Below are 17559 nucleotides of genomic sequence, written 5' to 3' on the forward strand. Positions count from 1 at the left end.
GGGTCTACTAAATTTATATAGGGCTTGTTAAAGTCTTTCCACTAGGCATCTAATTTTTTAGACGTTCTTTTTAAACATCTAGGAAGAAATATAGGTCGTTATATACTAGACAGATGCCTACCCAAAATGGGTTAGGAACTGTCCTAGCCAATATACATACAGGCTAGATTACTGTTATAACAGGATAGAATCCTAGATGCCTAGCGCGAACCACCTTACGACCACAAAAAACGTCTGATTCTAAGATAAGCATCAAGACATGAACTACAAACGGCAGCTCAAGCAGCAATCACTTGCAATACATGAGACCCCAGTCCAGCATCTTCCCGACTATGCAAGCATTCAAAAGCATAGGATCCTCTTTGCGTCGTTCAGATCCTGGATCTTTCTCGTGAGACTCGCACGACGCTCGCTAACGCTTGGGGATTCGCCTGCAATGGCACCCAGTTGCTCGGCGCCCAACCTCAGAACCCATTCTTGGCTGAATACTCCAAGTGGCGTGGATGGGCCGAAGAGAAGGTGGTAGTTGACTGCCTGATTGAGGATGTTGTCAACGAACCGCTTTTGGGCCAGCGTATAGTACGCCTCGAGATTGTCGTGCAGCTTTTCCACCGTGTCGTCAAGGTTCGACTTGTTTTCGACTGCATCTCGGACTTGCCGAATCGAGATAGTGGGGTGAGTACCCAGCCTGCCCGCGTACTTCCTCCTCAAAAGCTCAGCTATTTTCTCAGCCTGGGCTTCCTGGCGGTTTTGGTTGAAGCAGTTGTCAAGCGTGTACGGTTTGCCCTCTCGCTCAACCGACACGAGAAACTCAGCAGCGTCCATTCCCATCTTGTATCGCTGCAGAACCTGCTTAAGCAGAGCGGACCATAGCGTATCACGGACGCTCTCATCCGAACAGACATGACGAAGTGCGCAATCGAGAAATCTGTGTATCGCAACAATGACCCTGCTTACGAACGACTTGCTCATGCTGGGCCACTTGTTCGATTGCTCCTTGAAGGCGCTCGCCCATTCCCCGTTGCTAAAAGTGGCAAGGTTCATTCCACGAGATCGCAAATGCAGATCTCTGATCCAATCCATGATACCATCTTCCGGGTCCTCGACGTCGTCCTGAGGGAGGACGATATTTTCAAGCTCCGGGAACGCTTCTGAGTCGAGGCGTGGAACTCGTTCCATGACCTTAGAGATATCAGAAGCTTCACTATCCCTCTCATCCACGTTCTCGTCCTCGTCCTCGTCCTCGTCATCGAAACGGCGGAGATGCCCCTTGTTCATGAATTCCAAACTGAAGGCCTCGGCGAGATTGACCACATGAGTAATCAGGCAAAGATCGGTCGACTTGTCGAAGGCAGCATGACTAGCGTACTCGGCTTCGAGGCCCGCTCTCACGAGGTTCTGAAACTTTCTTGCCATGTCGCTCAGAAACATTCGCTGCTGGTGCTCGTTCTCCCGAGCAGCACCAAGCCTATTTAGCTCCAATTTTGCGTCATCGAGCAACCTATCGATGTCTTTCCGCATTCGGGGAAACTCTCGCCGAGCAATATGCCCCAAGAGCTCAGCGAGACGCTTTTTCAGAGCACTAACTCCTACTCTTTCTTTCGGCAGGGTATTCCATGGCTCTTTCTCAAAGAGCTTCTCTCGGCGATTGAAATGTGCATCGTCCTGATCTGGGCCGCGGTTCCTAACGACATAGTACCCCAGCGTCAGCGGCTTCTTCTTCCCAAGGACGATGTTGCACACTTCGGTCTGGAGTTTCGCCTCCTTAACTCTGTCCGGCTTCGTCAAGATTCCCAAAGTCCGCTCGCCCTTTTCGTCATACTCCTTCGCAAGGGTCAAAATTTCCTGATTCGAGATATCAATGTTACTGTCGAGCACGGCCAGGATCACGGTGCGGCTGTCTTTGATGTAGCCCTCCACCATGTTCCTGACTAAGGCGATATCTTCTTTCGTTGTGCACCCTTCCTCCGGGGTTCGGAAAATTCCTGGCACATCAATTACGGTCAAGTAATCCTCTGTTGGGCCGCAGATCTCAATTTTCAGCACGTCCTCGCTGAATACTGTCCCTTCTTGGGAATCGCTAGGTTTATCGGATGAGTAGCCCGAGTCAATGCCATCCTTGGAGGAGAGGTTGGCCCGGATTCCCATTGCAGCGTTAACCTGGAGGGAATACATATCAGCATCATCCCACTCTGCCCCAATATCGTTGACTCTACAAACCTCTCGCAGGATAGCGGGAAACTCGGCACGGAAATTCTCTGGGCGTATAGGCTTGCTGCGAAAGTTTCTCAGACGCTTCTTTTGATGTTTGGACGCCCTTGGGCCCGGGATGATAGTGACCTCGACACGAGGCACATCATCGCGACGCTGAGTGAACTGCGTTGCATAGCGAGTGCAAAGTCCAATGTCGCTCGGGAAGCGTATTCCCGTCAGGCTTTCCAGCAAGGATGATTTGCCGGAACTCTGGTCGCCCACGACAACAAGCTTGTTGCAAGTCAGCCTACGATCTCCCCAGGAGTGCAACCGGTGGCATTCTATGTACCTGGGGCAGTGGAACGTGTTTCCCAATGTTTTTCTCCCGGAGCTCGTCGATCTTCTTCAAAAGCGAGTCGCTCAAAAGGGAGTTTCGGTCAGGGGTAGTTTGAGGGCTGTCCGCCATGGTAAAGCATCTAGCAGGAAATGCTGACTTTCCACTTTGCGCTCAGGTAATGGATTCAGGTAGGGGCAAGAGATGGGACAGACAAGCGTGGCCGCTGAGCCCGTGGACACGTCGGTCAATCGAACGGCTGGCGCCCATCCCCATGTTATAGCCATAAGTTGCCTTGTGTCCATGGCAAGTATGGCAACATGGACGAGGCAGACGGGATGTCCAGAAGGAAACAGGCAGTCCATTTGCGGATACGACGGTGATTCGCTGATGGAGAAGCACACGGTAGGCCTCGTTGCGTCACGGATGCAAGGCAGACTGACGCTGAATCCGCGCGTATGGCCGTTCGTTGTAGGTCACACATGGCCCAACCGTCCCCCCGATCGAGGCCAGGGAGGTAGGCGGGCGCTTGCACAAGCCTTGCCGGGCACTTTAAGATCCGAGACGCTCAACCTTAGGTCCATCGTTGCAGCGGAAGGGAGGTTGCGATCAGAAAAGAGGTCGCTTTTTGAGGCCGGCGCGTATAAGTCAATAATGACTGCTAGAGTATGCACCAGGGTAACGAGGGGTAGTGTTTCAACTTTCAAGCGCCGACCTGCAAGGCTACAACCAACTCCCTCGGTAAGACAACGGACAGGAACCAACAAGGCAACCTGCTCTCACAGGATCAGCCTTGACCCGAGAACCATGCTCTGGGAAAGCAGAGTGCAAGTACCTAGGTATGCCCCTCACCATAGCATGCACTTCACAGCCCTATACAAATGTGATCTAAGGAGGTTTACTAGTGAGGGATGGTTCATTTCGATTGACTGCATGCGATCAACACCCTCTTCCATACTGAACGCGCATACCTTCGTACTTCCTAACGTATACAATACAACAATTCGCTGCGTGTTCGAGAGTCCATCTCCGTCTGGGTATGATGCGTAAGTACAGGCCAGCAAACCTTGACAAAGTTCTAACGGACTCCATCCACGCTCCGCAGCCAACCCTGTTCCATATCTCAATCATACAAACCACTCGAAACCCACAGGATCATACGTCTATTATCATTCATTTAATGTATATATAAACCGCTCATCCCAACCCATACGGGTACATACCTCTTGCTTGCTTGCTTGCTTGCCAGTTATGTAAACAGTCCAACAATCAAACAGCCTGACTATACCCAGCAGCAGCCAACGCGCCTCCTCCTCCCCTCCTGCCGCCCCTTCCCGTTCCCGATCCCGTAACCCCCCACCCACCACCATTCCTACCATAACGCCACCACTTCCTGCCCTCATCAACCCAAAAAACACTGCTGCAGAGCACAACCAAGCCCAGCAAATCCCTCCAACCAAGCGCCTCAGTCTGGAACACTTCCTGCAACCAAGGCAAATAGACAACCAGCAACTGACCCATCAGGCTGAGAGAAACGGCCCAGTTGAAGAGGACGTTCGCGAACAACCCAACCTCGCCGCGCAGGACCGACTTTGACTCGGACCGGCACGTCAGCGCGTTGAACATGTCAAAGAGCACAAAGCAGGTAAACGTCATGGTGGTGTCGCGGCGCGTCACCTGGCCGTCCTCAAGCATCTCGCGCGTGTAGACCAGCATGGTGCCGGCCATGATGATGGCGGCTTGGGTGAAAACGCGGACGACGAGGGGCCGCGTCAGCACGGCGTCGTTGCGGCGGCGAGGGGGGCGGTTCATGACGTCCTTGTCTACGGCCTCGACGCCGAGGGATTGGGCTGGGGGTCCGTCCATGATGATGTCTGGATTGTGGCGTGGTTAGATATGGAATGGTTTCCAATTAACAAGGGAAGGGGGGGAGGGGGGGGGGTTGGGAATGGTAGGCTTACTGATCCAAAGGATCTGCATCGCATTCAGAGGCGACTTGAACCCCAGAGCGGTGCAGATCAGGACAAGAGAGAGGCCGGCGGCGCTGGTGCTGAGCTGGAAGGTTAGGAAGTTTTGGATGTTGTTGAAGATGCCCTTTCCTTCTTCGATGGCGTGGAGGATGGTGGAAAAGTCGTCGTCGGTCAGGATCATGTCGGCCGCCTCCTTGGCAACGTCGGTGCCGTGCATGCCCATCGCGATGCCAATGTCGGCCTTTTTCAGCGCCGGCGCATCGTTGACCCCGTCACCCGTCATGGCGACAATATCGCCACGGGACTGAAGCGCCCTGATGATTTTCATCTTGTGGTCGGGGTTGGTCCGGGCGAAGATGGTCGTATGGTCCATCGCCCTCGCCAGGTCCTCCTCAGACATGTTGTCGATTTCGTCGCCGCGCAATACTGGCTTGACAGTGATTTGGTTCGCTGCGTGCTCGGTTGGGATAGCGATCGGCATACCAAGTTGCTTGCCGATCGCGGCAGCCGTTGTCTCGGCATCGCCAGTGATCATGATGACCTTGACACGGCCACGCAGCAGTTTTCTGATCGAGCGTGCGACACCTGGCCGGGGAGGATCACTCATGCCTACCAGACCTGCAAAAGTGAGACCCCTGTAATGCTCCTCTACGCCGTGAGGGGCTGGGCTTTCTGGCCTGTTGCTCCCACCACTAGCCACAGCAGATCTGCTTCTTGCGGACCTTGTCACAGGCCCGCTCGCAAAAGCCAGGACTCGGAGACCCTGGGCTGCCATTCTCTCTGCCGCGTCTAAGGCTTCTTGCCGCCGGGTCGAGTCCATGACTATTTCTCTTCCGTCCTTCGTGACATAAGAGTCGCAGGCTTCGAGAACCTTGTCGATTGCACCTTTGATGTAGGCAAACTCCTTGTCACTCTTCCCCCCTTCGGTGCCAATTGTGACTCCCATCCATTTGCGTTCGGAACTGAAGGGCGTCTCACTGACTCGGGGCCCGATCGAATCTCGTATATCGTGCTCCTTGAACCGATCCAGGAGGTCAAGCATAGCGACATCGGTCGGTTGGCCGACCCAGCGTGTGTATGTCGAGGCATGATCTCGACCCTGCGTGGAGGACAGCACGGCTCTGGCGGCGGCACCGTTTTCAGTGTACTTGCGCGCGAGGCGTGCGTTGTTGGCGATGTTGCCAATGCGCAAGATTCTAAGCGTAGCAGGATCGGGCTTCGTCTCAGTCGCCTCATCATCGGAATCAACGTCAAAGGCGTCGTCCACACCAAAGAACCACATCTTTGCGGTCGTCATATGGTTCATTGTTAAGGTTCCTATTTTTATGTTAACGCATCAAGCTATTGCCGATAAATGAATTCGGCTTACCCGTCTTGTCTGTGCAGACTACATTGACGGATCCTAGAGTCTCAACCTTGGGCATTTTGCGAACGATAGCATTATGCCTAGCCATCCGGTGAACACCCAGGGCAAGGGTCACAGTGACAATGATGGGGAGACCTTCGGGGATCGCGGCCACAGCCAAAGAGATCGAAATGGTAAATATCTCAAGCAACTTCTTCCCCTGAAACCAGCCGATGAGGGAAATGAGCCCAATGATGACAAAGGACATCTTGCTCAACTGGGTCCCTAGTCCGTCCATCGACACCTGCAATGGCGACCGTGGGCTCTCAGTGCCCGAGACGCTCGTTGCAATTGTTCCAAAATGTGTGTTCCCACCTGTCGCGAACACGATACCTTGCCCATGGCCAGATTTCACCAGAGTTCCCATGTAGGCAATATTTTGCGCTCCATCATCTCTCTTGGCATCACCCGCCGCGCCATTGGCAGGTGTGGCAGACGAAGGACTGGGCAGTTGCAGGGTTGTGCTGTTGTAGCTGGGTAGTCCGGGTCCGCTTCGGCGGCGTGCCCCGGCCGTAACTCTGACAGGCTCGTTCTCTCCCGTAAGATTTGAGGCGTCGATGGTCAAGTCGGTGGCCTTGGTTACCCGAATATCGGCGGGAATGCGGTCGCCAGTGGTAAAGACCACCAGATCCCCAGGGACCAATTGCGCAGCCATGACCTTGGATGAGGTTGCCTCGAGGACCTCTTCTTCGGGGGTAATGGAGCCGTCAGTCAGGTCAGGGGTCTTGTCGCCGGCCCCTGGCCAGTTTGGCGAGCGAGATCCGGACGACCCCTTGGGTGCCTGCTTTCGCACAAGATGGGCGTGATTAGGAACCAGGTGATTGAGCGCCTCGATCGACTTCTCGGAGCGGTACTCTTGTATAAACCCCACGCTCACCACAATGGTCACGGCTACCGTGATGCTTACGGCGTCGTCCATGTTCCCCACCACAATCGATGCGCCAGCAGAGACCAAGAGTAATACTATTAGGGGCTCCTGGAATTGTTTGAGAAAGCGCAGCCATACAGGCTCGGGCTCGTCGTGGGGGATCTCGTTGGGGCCATGGTCGCGTAGCCTCGATAGAGCTTCGCCAGGGGTGAGGCCATGTGTTAGTGATGTTTTCAGTCGTGCGGCGACTTCGGTCGGCGTCAGGAACGAGTATTCGTCGGCAACACTCTGTAGTACCCTCGTTAGTCTGGATGCGCCCATCGACAGGGGCGACGAATGGAGCCTACTCTGGACTGGGCAGACGTTGTGCGATGGCTCGCCCTCGAACTGGATCGCGACGGTTCCAAGTCCCTTGGGCTTGCCAGCATCCCACCTTCTTGCGATCTGGAATATAGCGGCAGGGCATCGTCTTCGTCTTTCCGGATGAATCGATCCATATTAGGGTGAGACGGAGAAATGAATGTGATCGAAGGGTCTGGGCGTAGAGGACCCCAAACCGGAGTCGTTGGCCAAGCAGATCGTCATGAATGGCTGCAGCGGCAGCGGCAGCAGGCAGTAAAATCCTGCCAGTGCAAATCTCTCAGATGGAAAAAGAAGGATTTGGAATACAATCAATACACAGAAAAAAGGGAAACAACACCATTGCTGCTGTTGGAAACTGGATGTTTTTCTCTCGTTTTTTTGTTTCAGTCAGCATGCACGTTGGCGGAAACCTGCTGGAACGAGTCGGTGGGACGTGTTACGTTCTAGGTGCCAAGGCCCTCGACTCTGGGCGTTCAGCGTTGTGACAGGGGGTTAGCATGAGGCTGAAAGAAGTGACACTGGACCTGGCATGGCAGCAACCAGCAACGACATGCAAGCCCGATTCTTTTGTTTGTAAGTGGCCAATTCTACCATCTCGGGCTGGCTACAATTTGGTCGCATTGGATATGGCAGCTAGGCAATTAGTTATCGAGTCTATCAAGCAATTGCACATGCACTAGCCGTTGCTAGTCCGTCAAATCCTTGAGCGGGGACGTGAATGCCCCGGGAACACAATCATGTAGTTTTAGTTGGAAAGGTAACAACCAAGGGGAATACCTCGCTCGGCCTGGATACAGAGATTGCAACATGACGTACGGAGGTCAATATTTTAATCTTATAGCACTGTGTACAATACCTGGTGTAATCTAAAGTTAGCATGGGACTAACAACTTGCAAAGACTTCAAATCTCCTAATAACGGACAGAAGGGTCTTGGATACACATGTTCGTCCGTTAGGTATTCCGTTCAAGTGGGATCCTGTTGCAAGTCTTGCCTGGTGCCATGGGGCCCACGTGACTCTCTGCCAAGAGCCGTTTTCTGGTTTTGGCTGATGTAATGGACAGAGCGCCGGTAACTCACGCGCTAATAAATTCACGGTGGCTGGTGGAGCCATACCAGCCTCTCAAATTTCACTGGGGCTTGGATTTTCTAGCGGGCGACCGGACAGTGCACATTTCCAGATCTCCCACCTTCCGAACCTCCCCTCCCTCACTCTCTTCCGAACCACTCAACCCCGTGCTGTATCTCAACCATCGCCTTTCGCTTGCTTGTTGCATCTGGGTTGCAGCCTGCCGTATTGCCCCTGACCAACATCATCAGCGACTGCGCGTTTTTGTGTCGATTGCGCTGGTCGATGACGGCCGAGGACCCCCTTTAGCTTTCGACACGCGCCATTGCCCAAACAACGCAACGCGCTCGAACTTGTTTACCTCTTTGTCATTCCGACCACCCGCCCCCCATAGTCACCACCAACCCACCCGTCGCGTCCCTTTCGGCGCGCGAATACGCCTTCAACAATCCGACAATCAATCGAGCAATTGCTATAGTACCAGCTACTCGTCGCTGACTGCTCCCATTGCTGATCTGCTGTCCTCGCCGCCATGTTCTGGTCGGGCACGCTGCTCAGCGCCACCGGCCCCTTGGCCAAGGCCTGGCTTTCAGCAAACCAAGAGCGCAAGGTTTCCAAGGTTCAGATCTTGCAGCACAACCTGCAGGACAGTGTCGATGCAATCATTGCGCCCAATGAAGCTCCTCTTGCCCTGCGCCTCAGCGGCCAGCTGCTGCTCGGTGTCGTCCGCATATATAGCCGCAAGGCCCGCTATCTACTAGATGATTGCAACGAAGCATTGATGAAAATCAAAATGGTACCTGCCCCTGTCGCTCCCTTGGCAGTCGCGACCGCTTGCTGACCGTAACCAGGCATTCCGGTCCACCGGGAACCACGACATACCTACGAACCTGCACGTTCAAAATAAGGAGGCTCTCATGCTCCCTGATAAAATTACACCATATGATAATCTCGATTTGCTACCTCCTCCCAGCTCAGACTTCCTCGCTTCGCAACTCGAAGAAGTGACTGCGACCCCGGCGAGCAGTAGTCGAAAAGGTCGCCCCAGCAACCGCGACATCAACCTCCAGGAGGACTTCAACAACAGTCAATTTCTTCAAGATACAACTGGGGACGATGACGAGCTGGCTCTTGCAAACATGGATGACCTCGATTTGGAACTTGACTTTGGTATGGATATTGACGAGAGACCGACGAAACTCATGGACAAGAGTGTGGAAATGGGCAGAGATGCGCCCGATGCCAGGCCGATCGAGGAGGACTTATTTAGCGAATTGGATGTTGCCGGTCCCAGCAAGGGTCGCCGAGAGCGCGAGCCATCTCTGGGCCTTGACCTGGACTTCGGTGATGGTATTCAAATTGCCGATGGCGAAGGAGATATTCAGATGGGCGATGATGACCTGCAGTTCAACCTTGGGGACCAATCAGCCATGCCGCAGCCCCCTGTCCAGGATATGAGCCGTGCACGCATCTCCGAGTCGCCGCTATCGGATATCGATGAGGAGTTCGCAAAGGAGGTTGAAATGGAGTACAGCCGTCATACGAACACAGATATGTACGAGCCAGGCGATGACCCGACGGCGTCCACCATCCACGCCCCTCAGCGGCACAAGAAGAGAAGGCTTCTCCAACCAGATGAGCAAACCATGCTATCCAACTCCCAGATCAAGGAGCAACAGTCGAAGCGCGACAATATCATCAAGCCTCAGTCTTTTCTCGCTCACGATCCTTACATTGCCGGCTTGATGGATCTCCACAAGAACGGCGGGTTTGTCAACAACATCCTCTTTGAGGGCCGCAGTGATGGGTGGGCTCCCGAGCTCAAGGGGCTTCTGTCTCTTGGTTCCATCCGTCCGAACGAGCTCAAGAGGAAGCGCGACAGCGGCGTGGCGGACATGGACAGCGAAGAGGAACAAGGAAGGTCCAAGTCTCCCCGTCTCGAGCTCCCCGAAGACGAGACTGTGCTTGGCCTGGACCGGACTGTCGGCGGTAACCAGAGCCTCGCGGCGGATGGCACGATCCTGGAGATTCCCGCAGACGACACGGTTGTCTTCCACGGAGATGAGTCCAACGAAAGACCCGGGTCAAGAGGAGGCGAGCCGACGAGCCCGATGCCTGCCTTCGATGAGACAACGATGCCCATTGTGCACCCTGCCGACAGTGGCCCCGTATCCATCGGCACCAAGCACGCCGTTCACATCCTCCGGGACCTCTTTGGCGCCGAGGCCGCCACCAACGCCGACAAGCGCAAGAAGACTGCCGTTGTGTTCCAGGACCTTTTGCCGGAGAAGAAGACGACAAAAGCAGACGCCACCAAGATGTTCTTTGAGTGCCTTGTCCTTGCGACCAAGGATGCCATCAAGGTTGAGCAGCCCGAAGGCACCCTCGGAGGCCCTATCCGCGTCCGTGGGAAGCGCGGTCTGTGGGGTGACTGGGCTGAGCGTGAAGCCGGTGGCGAGATTGCCCGTGACAACGAGGAGCAGCAACAGCAGCAGCAGCAGCAGCGGGGCGATGAGCCCGAACCGGCTGTGCAGACTGCCGCGGCGGTAGCTGTCGAGGCGTAACAGTGCTCTGCTCTTGTTGGATGCTCCTTCATGCACAGGCTTGCGACTAATACTTGGCCTGGTTTGGGTCTAATTCTGTTTCATTGTACAGCATTTACTGGCACCTCTTTTAGTCTTGTCTGGTTGGCGGGGGGGGTGGATTGGGGGGGTTTGTCATTTTTCTTCCCTTCGTTCTTTCGGCGGTCCGGTCGTCAACACGACCGAGTGGCGTTTTGGCGCTCCGGGGGGAAGACTGGAAGATACCAATGGATGTTGGAAGGCTTTGGTCATTGTCATCATTGTCTTGTTTAGTCTTGAAAACAACAAACAAAAGAGAAAATATGGGTTGGTTGGTTGGCTCAATGGAGCGGAAAACTGGGGGATTCATTGTTGTTCCTCTGTGGCTTTGTATCGAAGGTATTGGCCGGGCGGCAAACGGAGTATCAGAAGAAGATGGGAGGGAAAGGCGGTATTGTTGATCGTGGTGAGTAGGCTCAGTCTTGGCCCTGCCGTGGAAATGGCTGTGTTTTCTGTAGGATACCTTACCTTACCTTACCTATGCTGCTGTAGTAAGTACACTGCCTACTTAGCTTAGTATATTGACTGAGTACAAGATTATTATCGTGTCGTTTGCCCTGTATATACAGGTTGTCATGGTGTTATCGGGATGGTGATGTGCGGCTCCTTCCTGCATGTTTGCGGGATTGGGCTTGTGGAAAGGAGAAAGTCTGCACAAATTGAATCTATTTAGATACAGATCTTGTCGTGTATATGTGAGAATCAGAAGTCCTACCATCTCAGTAAAGAGCACACATATCAACCATCGGTGCATTTCCAATCTTCTGCACCTTACTGTGTGCATTTTATCACTGCACATGATATCCCTAACATATCTTTAGGATGCCACCTGGTTCAGAGAACTTGGTGCTATAAGCTCACAACCAATTCCCTTGCTTTCTCCAGACTCGCTCAAGTGAGTCCTCCAAAGATGGCCATCTCTATTCCACCCTCAACCCATCCACTTGGTCAGCGAGTTCCTGTTCGTCCCCCACCCCGGCATACTTGTTAATCCAGCCTAGCACCTCACGATGCCAAACAAGCGAGTTCTCGGGTTTCAAAACCCACTACCGCATCAATTAGCAGCCATTCTTGATAGAAGCGAGAGCGCCAGACACGGGAGGGAACAGCAGTCTTACATGGTTTTCATCTGGGAACATCAGCAGTTTGCTGGGGATCTTCTTCGCCTGCAGGATATTGAACGGGGCCAGGCCCTCGGTAATGGGCAGCCGGTAGTCCAGTTCGCTGTGGATGATCTGCCGCGGCCACCACCGAGTCAGCTACAACGCAGGCCAAGAATGAAGCAGAAAGAAAGACCAAATACCCACCAACTGAGGCGTCACCCACTCATTCACAAACTTCGCCGGATCCCACTTCTCGTAGGCCTCGCGGTTGTCATAGATGGTCCCCTCAAAGTCATGGATCGGGAAGAACAGCTCCTCGCTGCACCACTGATTCAGCGTGCTGAAGACGCCGTCGTGGCAGACCAGCGCCTTGAACCGGCGGCCGAGGGGATGCCCCTGGATCCAATCTGCGGGCAGCAGTCAGCAAAAGCAAATGGAAGGGGAAAAAAAAGAAAGAAAAAGGATACGAACTGATCATATAACCCCCGTAACTAGCGCCCAACGCCACCGCCCTCTCCCCATCCACAAACTCCATTTCCTTCAAAACATACTCCAAACAACAAACCAAATCCTCATACGGCCTGCCACCCCACTGTCCCCTAATTCCATTCTGCAACGCCATGCCATAGCCCGTACTCCCCGTGGGGTTGGGACAGACCACGACATACCCTTGCTCGGCGAAAACAGCCGGGTTCCAGCGTGTACTCCAGGCGTCGAGCCAGGCGCCCTGCGGCCCGCCGTGGATCAGCATGCACAGCGGATACTTCTTGCTGCGGTCGAAATTGCTCGGCGTCACCACCAGCGCGTGCACGTCATATTCCCCGCCTGCGCCAGGGAAGGTGATGGAGCTCACGCTGTCGCGCGACAGGCCCAGGGTCTTACCCTGGCGTGAGTTGGATGAGAGGATTGAGAAGGAGGGTGGGGTGGCGGTTGGGTTCACGAGGGAGTAGCAGCTGTTGTCGACGAGCGAGGTGGTGGTGACGAAGAGGACTTGGGAGTTGCGGTGGAGGAGGTGGAAGCTGGTGACGCTGCCGTCGGGGGTTTTGAGCGGCGTGGGCAGGTTGGCGGCGGCGGTCTTGGCCGGGTCCGAGGGCAGTTGCCAGAGGAGCGTCCGCGCCCAGCGTTCGGCGGTGACGTAGAGCTTGGAGTCGTCGTGCGACCAAATTATGGACTCTGGCCGGGCGTCCCAACCGCCTTCGCCGTCTTTTGTGGCGTAGAATTCTTGTACTGACTGGGAAAGGTCGGTGATGTCGGGTATGAGGAGCAGCCGCGGCTTGTCGCTTTCGTATTGCTTGCTGCGCATGCGCGTAAAGGCTACCTTGCGACCGCAGTGGGAGAACACGGGGCTGTTTGAGTAGCCCTCGAGGCCGGGAGTCTCGATGAGCTGTGGGGAGGGGACCTTGGACTCGGTGAAGGTTTCCAAGGGGATAAAGTAAAGATCTGTCTTGGTGTAGATGGCAGGGTCGAGCTCCGGGTTCTTAGCCACGAATACCAACCCTGCCGGGCCAATGTCGAAGTCACCGGTGCCTCCAAAGGGCTCGACGGGCGAGGAAAGATCAGTCCCCGCTAGGGCATTTGTGAGGGCACCATTTCGCAGTGAGTACTTGCCATCGTGCTGCTCGAGTACCCCGAAGAAGATGGAATTGCGGTTTTTGGTCGTCCATGTGTCCCAGTGACGGACAAAGAGACTCGTATAGACCTTGGCACTGGAATATGGTTTCTTGGCCGTCTCGGAATTGTACAGGTGGCCATCGGGGGTCGCCAGGGCGGAGCAGGCAAATGCAATTGTGCCATTAGGGAGCTTCTTGACCTTGACATTGGATATGGGCGCCTTTATGGAGGCTACCTCATAGCCCCTGGCACGCGGCTGAGTCTCAGTATCATATCACAAACGATCACGGACCGAGAAGACTTACGGGTCATTCGGGGATAGTGCTCGACGCACCATGATGCTTGTGGTGCCATCGTCCCAGCTCTTCAGGTGGAGGAACTCGTCTTCACTGAGCCACACAGGCTCGCTGGATTTGGCATCGTGGACCAGAACCTCCGACAGTCCAGACTGAATGCGGAGCACTCTGATTTGGAACGTCTTTCTGTGGTCGTCGAAGGAATATGTCGACACCTGGGGGCCCAGTCAATGAATGCACTGTTAAGTTCTCAAAACATCTAGGAGAGATGAACCGTATATAAAGCTAGGGTGCCCGACGCATTGGGGACTCCCGGCGACCGACGCGGCGCCGAGAGCATCACCTTGGGGGTGAACTTGGTTGCCGTGACGGTCATGCTGTCTTGGTGTGAGGTGATATATATCTCTATATGTAAGATGTGGGATGTGACGAGAAGGAAAGATGAAACTGGAAACGAAGTTGGACGCCTAGAAAGGACAAAAAAGAGCCCAAACTTGCAAGCGTGAAACTAGCTTTCGCGAAAGACACTGCTAAGCTTCTTGTTACGGATATCAGCGGGCTCCCTACACAGTACATCCAATGCCATTCATAGCGGGAGGGGTATTGAATAAGATGGCTGACCCCGCACTAGGAAAGTTCAAAGCACCCACGAATAGCCGCCATCATCTTTCTTACCTTTCATCGCTTCCTAGGTAAGGTAGGCAGGAGATCTCGTTCGATCTGTAAGGACTATAGGTTGCATATCTGTGCGAGAAGATCCCACCAGATCATGCCCGGCATCTCCGGTGAGTCGATATGGTGGGATTGTGATTCCCCGCTTGGAATCAAACCACGGTGTATTAGGACAAACCGGACACAACTCTCCCCCGATCAAGCCGGCCAAAGCTTCCAAAGAGGCAATCAGTTATTTTCAGCACCTTCTATACCTAGCTTTCCAACGCCATGAGCATACAACGCCATTCCAATGCTCCCCTCAACCTCCAAACAAAACCACAGGGTATATGAACACAGCCAGCCCGCCGTACACAGATCCCAGATCCCAAGCCCAGGTCCCAAAAAACGCCAATCACGCCATCCCTTCCCCTGTAGTGTAGTGTAGGTATTGTAGCTAGTGTCCTGGCAATCCCCAACCGTTTCTACCTCCTCACCGCCCCAAAACTAGTCCTAATCTTCTTCGTCTCTCTCGAGTCCGTCTCACTATCCTCCACTCCACTAGCAGCAGCAGCAGCCGCCGCCGCCGCGGCACTCTTCTTGCTCTTTTTCCCCGTCTGCCTCCCACCCCCAGTGGCACTTGTAGGTGTTGGCGCGCTAGACGCTGCCCCTCCGGCGCCGCCGCCGCCGTCTCTGTTATTCCCAAAGCTGGTCGACACCGGCGTGGGTGCGTGCGAGGCGGGCGTCGAAGCGGGTGTTTGCGCGTCCTGTGTCTTGCCTTTAGTCCCTGAACTCCCCGGGACGTGGTATTGACTGAGGAATATACAATAAAGAAAGAAAGTATCAAGGGTGATGTAACTTACTGCTGCCGCCGCAGCATTATACGACACGGAGCTCTTGGAAAACACTCTGTACGAGTCGGTCAGGCCCGTCTTGCGGCGCTGCGCGGCCGCCGTGCTTGTGCCCTTGGTGTAGTTGTCGAAGCCGATAATGATGTTCCCCGCGGGCGTGTTCTCGAGGTACTCGGCCTCTTTTTGTGCAATGAGTTCTTCTGTCGCAGCCTTTTGATGGGGGCGCGTTCAACCGTCAGCCGAGAAAGCCCACCTCCCTTCCCACTGCCTGCCACAGAGGAGTGCTGCAGCGACGGGAAAGAGAATCAACGCACCAGCCTCTTGTCAAGCATCCTCTTCTTTGCAATCAGCTCCTTCAAGTGATCCCGCTGCTTCTCGTAATAGGGGATGCCACCACCGTTCGCCGCGGCCGAAGCGGGCCCGTCCACGCCATTGGGAGCGGCGGCTGCCGTCTTGGTAGCGCTCGACGCCGAGTTATCAGTCATGCTCGCCGTGGCGCTGTCGCTGGTCGGGCTACCTCCTCGTTGGAGTTTTCTGTGCGAATGTGAATTCAACTGAGCACGGTCTGATGTCTTTCAAGACCAGGCCAGGAAAGTGAATTCGGGTTCCGGCTTTCCTCGCCTGCCGGTGACGCGTCTGTACTTACTGAAGTGGCCAATCAGGACTGCGCATGTGTAACATTCGCACTGTGCAACCACCCTTCGCGGTACATGCGGTACGTACTCCGTACCCTGCAACAAGTACTGGTATCAAGGTACGAATACCGTATAAACTCGGAACATTGGGAAATTTGATTCTGGGCAGCCAAGCCCACTACGTATTACGGAGGTTGGGGCCAAAAGTTATCATCGCTCTCTGTTAGGGCCAAGCCTATCAACGTGCGACGAACAGAGAAAAGCATACTTACACTGTATTTAATTTGGGCATAGCGGTTTCTCTCCCTCTTCGCTGATTGGGCACCGCCCATGAAGCACTCCAGCGCAGGGAGATGCGTACTATGCCTACAGTGGTTAGGGACCAGTGGTAGACATGGGCTGTGCGAGCCTTACTGTATCCGGGCCTTGGCAGTCTTGGCTATCTTGGAGTGATGATAACTTTTGGCCCCAACCTCCGTACCCAATTGCCTCTGAACCCGTTTGACGCCCACCAATTGAAGCCTTTGCAGGAAACCCACTGTTGCAGTGGACAGACCAGGGCACAGCTGGATCTCAGCCATAACCCTAAGGGTGTCAAATAGGTTCAGAGGGTTATGGGTTATGGTGGGCTTGGCTGCCAGAATCAAATTTCCCAATGTCCCGAGTTTATACGGTACGCTTGTAATTCATCAGACCTCAGCCCATCACATATACGGATATAAAAGATCAAGATCTCCTCTAATCTTTATTACCCTTTCCCTCGATCATGTAAGGGAGAGAGACACCTCGCTAAGTCCGATTCGACGGACTCAGATGTACCAAGCTGAATAGCATCACTGAGCTTAATTCGAAGCACGTTGTCATAGCTCTGATCCAATTACTGCTCGATACATGGTCTCCAGTGCAAGTCATCATGCTGGCATGGGTTTCAACTAACTGTATCTATCTGCACATTTGTGCCTAGGTGTCTGTGGACCTGGAGGTATTCAGACGATTATTGATGACCAAGTCGATATCAGGGGGTTGTTCTCACAGATCCCAGAGACTCGGTTCCGCCAGTGTGAAATGCCTTGAAAGCCAGAAACCATGATGCGTACGTAGGCAGAACCGGACACCGAACACGAAAACTTCAAGCAGCGTTAGCCTCGACATTTTCGTCTCCGCTTCTCGAGGATCTCATCTTCTTGATTTTCTCCTTTAGCTCCCGTTCTCGGAGCTCGTTGGCTGTTTTCTCGTCCTGCCAAGCTGGTCAGCTTTGAGATTTTCCCCATTCTCAAGCGGACATTACCTGCTTCGAGCTTGACGCCGCTGCGCCGTCACGGGAAGATCGAGGTCTGTCTTCAGTGCCTGAACCATCAGCCGATCTGTTCCGTGCAGAAGAGTATGAAGATGCATGAGAGCCTCTGCGATCCCTAGATCTGTCCCTCATTGTGTCGTTGCTGTCGCGCCTCTGCCGTGAGTTTCGTCTCTCGCGCGAATGAGAGCGGGGGGACCGGCGTCGCCCGTCATGTGAGCTCGCACGGCTATCGCTGCGGCTGTCACTGCGCGCTCTTGCCCTTCTCGAGTACCGGCCGGGGCTTCGAGAGACA

At 54.3% G+C, this 17559-nt stretch overlaps 5 protein-coding genes across 5 annotated transcripts; 1 reads left to right on the forward strand and 4 right to left on the reverse strand.

Moving 5' to 3' along the window:
• Positions 1-342: 342 nt before the first annotated feature.
• On the reverse strand, positions 343-2659 carry N656DRAFT_765234 (uncharacterized protein; the record flags this gene model as incomplete). Its single annotated transcript, XM_064813390.1, has 3 exons — positions 343-2160; positions 2221-2484; positions 2543-2659. 3 exons carry the CDS (start codon positions 2657-2659, stop codon positions 343-345), a joined length of 2199 nt encoding a protein of 732 aa, XP_064673807.1.
• A 1137-nt stretch (positions 2660-3796) lies between these two features.
• N656DRAFT_702048 (calcium-transporting P) lies at positions 3797-7267 on the reverse strand (the record flags this gene model as incomplete). Its single annotated transcript, XM_064810990.1, has 5 exons — positions 3797-4401; positions 4489-4947; positions 4981-5814; positions 5867-7058; positions 7118-7267. The coding sequence occupies 5 exons, from the start codon at positions 7265-7267 to the stop codon at positions 3797-3799; spliced, it is 3240 nt and encodes a 1079-aa protein (XP_064673808.1).
• Positions 7268-8734: 1467 nt separating this feature from the next.
• N656DRAFT_794564 (uncharacterized protein) lies at positions 8735-10766 on the forward strand (the record flags this gene model as incomplete). Its single annotated transcript, XM_064817297.1, has 2 exons — positions 8735-8998; positions 9054-10766. 2 exons carry the CDS (start codon positions 8735-8737, stop codon positions 10764-10766), a joined length of 1977 nt encoding a protein of 658 aa, XP_064673809.1.
• A 708-nt stretch (positions 10767-11474) lies between these two features.
• Positions 11475-14233, reverse strand: N656DRAFT_774450 (uncharacterized protein). The gene is made up of 6 exons (XM_064814272.1): positions 14108-14233; positions 13843-14048; positions 12398-13782; positions 12131-12333; positions 11942-12058; positions 11475-11869 (listed from the first exon to the last, which is right to left on the reverse strand). Exons 1-6 carry the CDS (start codon positions 14207-14209, stop codon positions 11744-11746), a joined length of 2139 nt encoding a protein of 712 aa, XP_064673810.1. The 5' UTR covers positions 14210-14233; the 3' UTR covers positions 11475-11743.
• A 736-nt stretch (positions 14234-14969) lies between these two features.
• On the reverse strand, positions 14970-16984 carry N656DRAFT_810757 (NuA4-domain-containing protein; the record flags this gene model as incomplete). Its single annotated transcript, XM_064818368.1, has 7 exons — positions 16385-16984; positions 16243-16336; positions 16059-16066; positions 15982-15999; positions 15650-15869; positions 15348-15545; positions 14970-15251 (listed from the first exon to the last, which is right to left on the reverse strand). Exons 1-7 carry the CDS (start codon positions 16549-16551, stop codon positions 14970-14972), a joined length of 987 nt encoding a protein of 328 aa, XP_064673811.1. The 5' UTR covers positions 16552-16984.
• Positions 16985-17559: the final 575 nt, after the last annotated feature.

This window comes from Canariomyces notabilis, assembly GCF_033297395.1.
Source record: "Canariomyces notabilis strain CBS 508.74 unplaced genomic scaffold N656scaffold_2, whole genome shotgun sequence".
NCBI classification, from domain to species: Eukaryota; Fungi; Ascomycota; class Sordariomycetes; order Sordariales; family Chaetomiaceae; genus Canariomyces; species Canariomyces notabilis.

Bases quoted from the DNA above. Each gene is read 5' to 3' on its own strand.
- N656DRAFT_774450 (XM_064814272.1), bottom strand. From the start codon at position 14,209: ATGACCGTCACGGCAACCAAGTTCACCCCCAAGGTGATGCTCTCGGCG. The intron at 12,334-12,397 runs GTTCGTATCCTT...TGCTGCCCGCAG, and splicing joins TTACGGGGGTTATATGATCA to ATTGGATCCAGGGGCATCCC. The intron at 11,870-11,941 runs GTAAGACTGCTG...TTGATGCGGTAG, and splicing joins TGTTCCCAGATGAAAACCAT to TGGGTTTTGAAACCCGAGAA.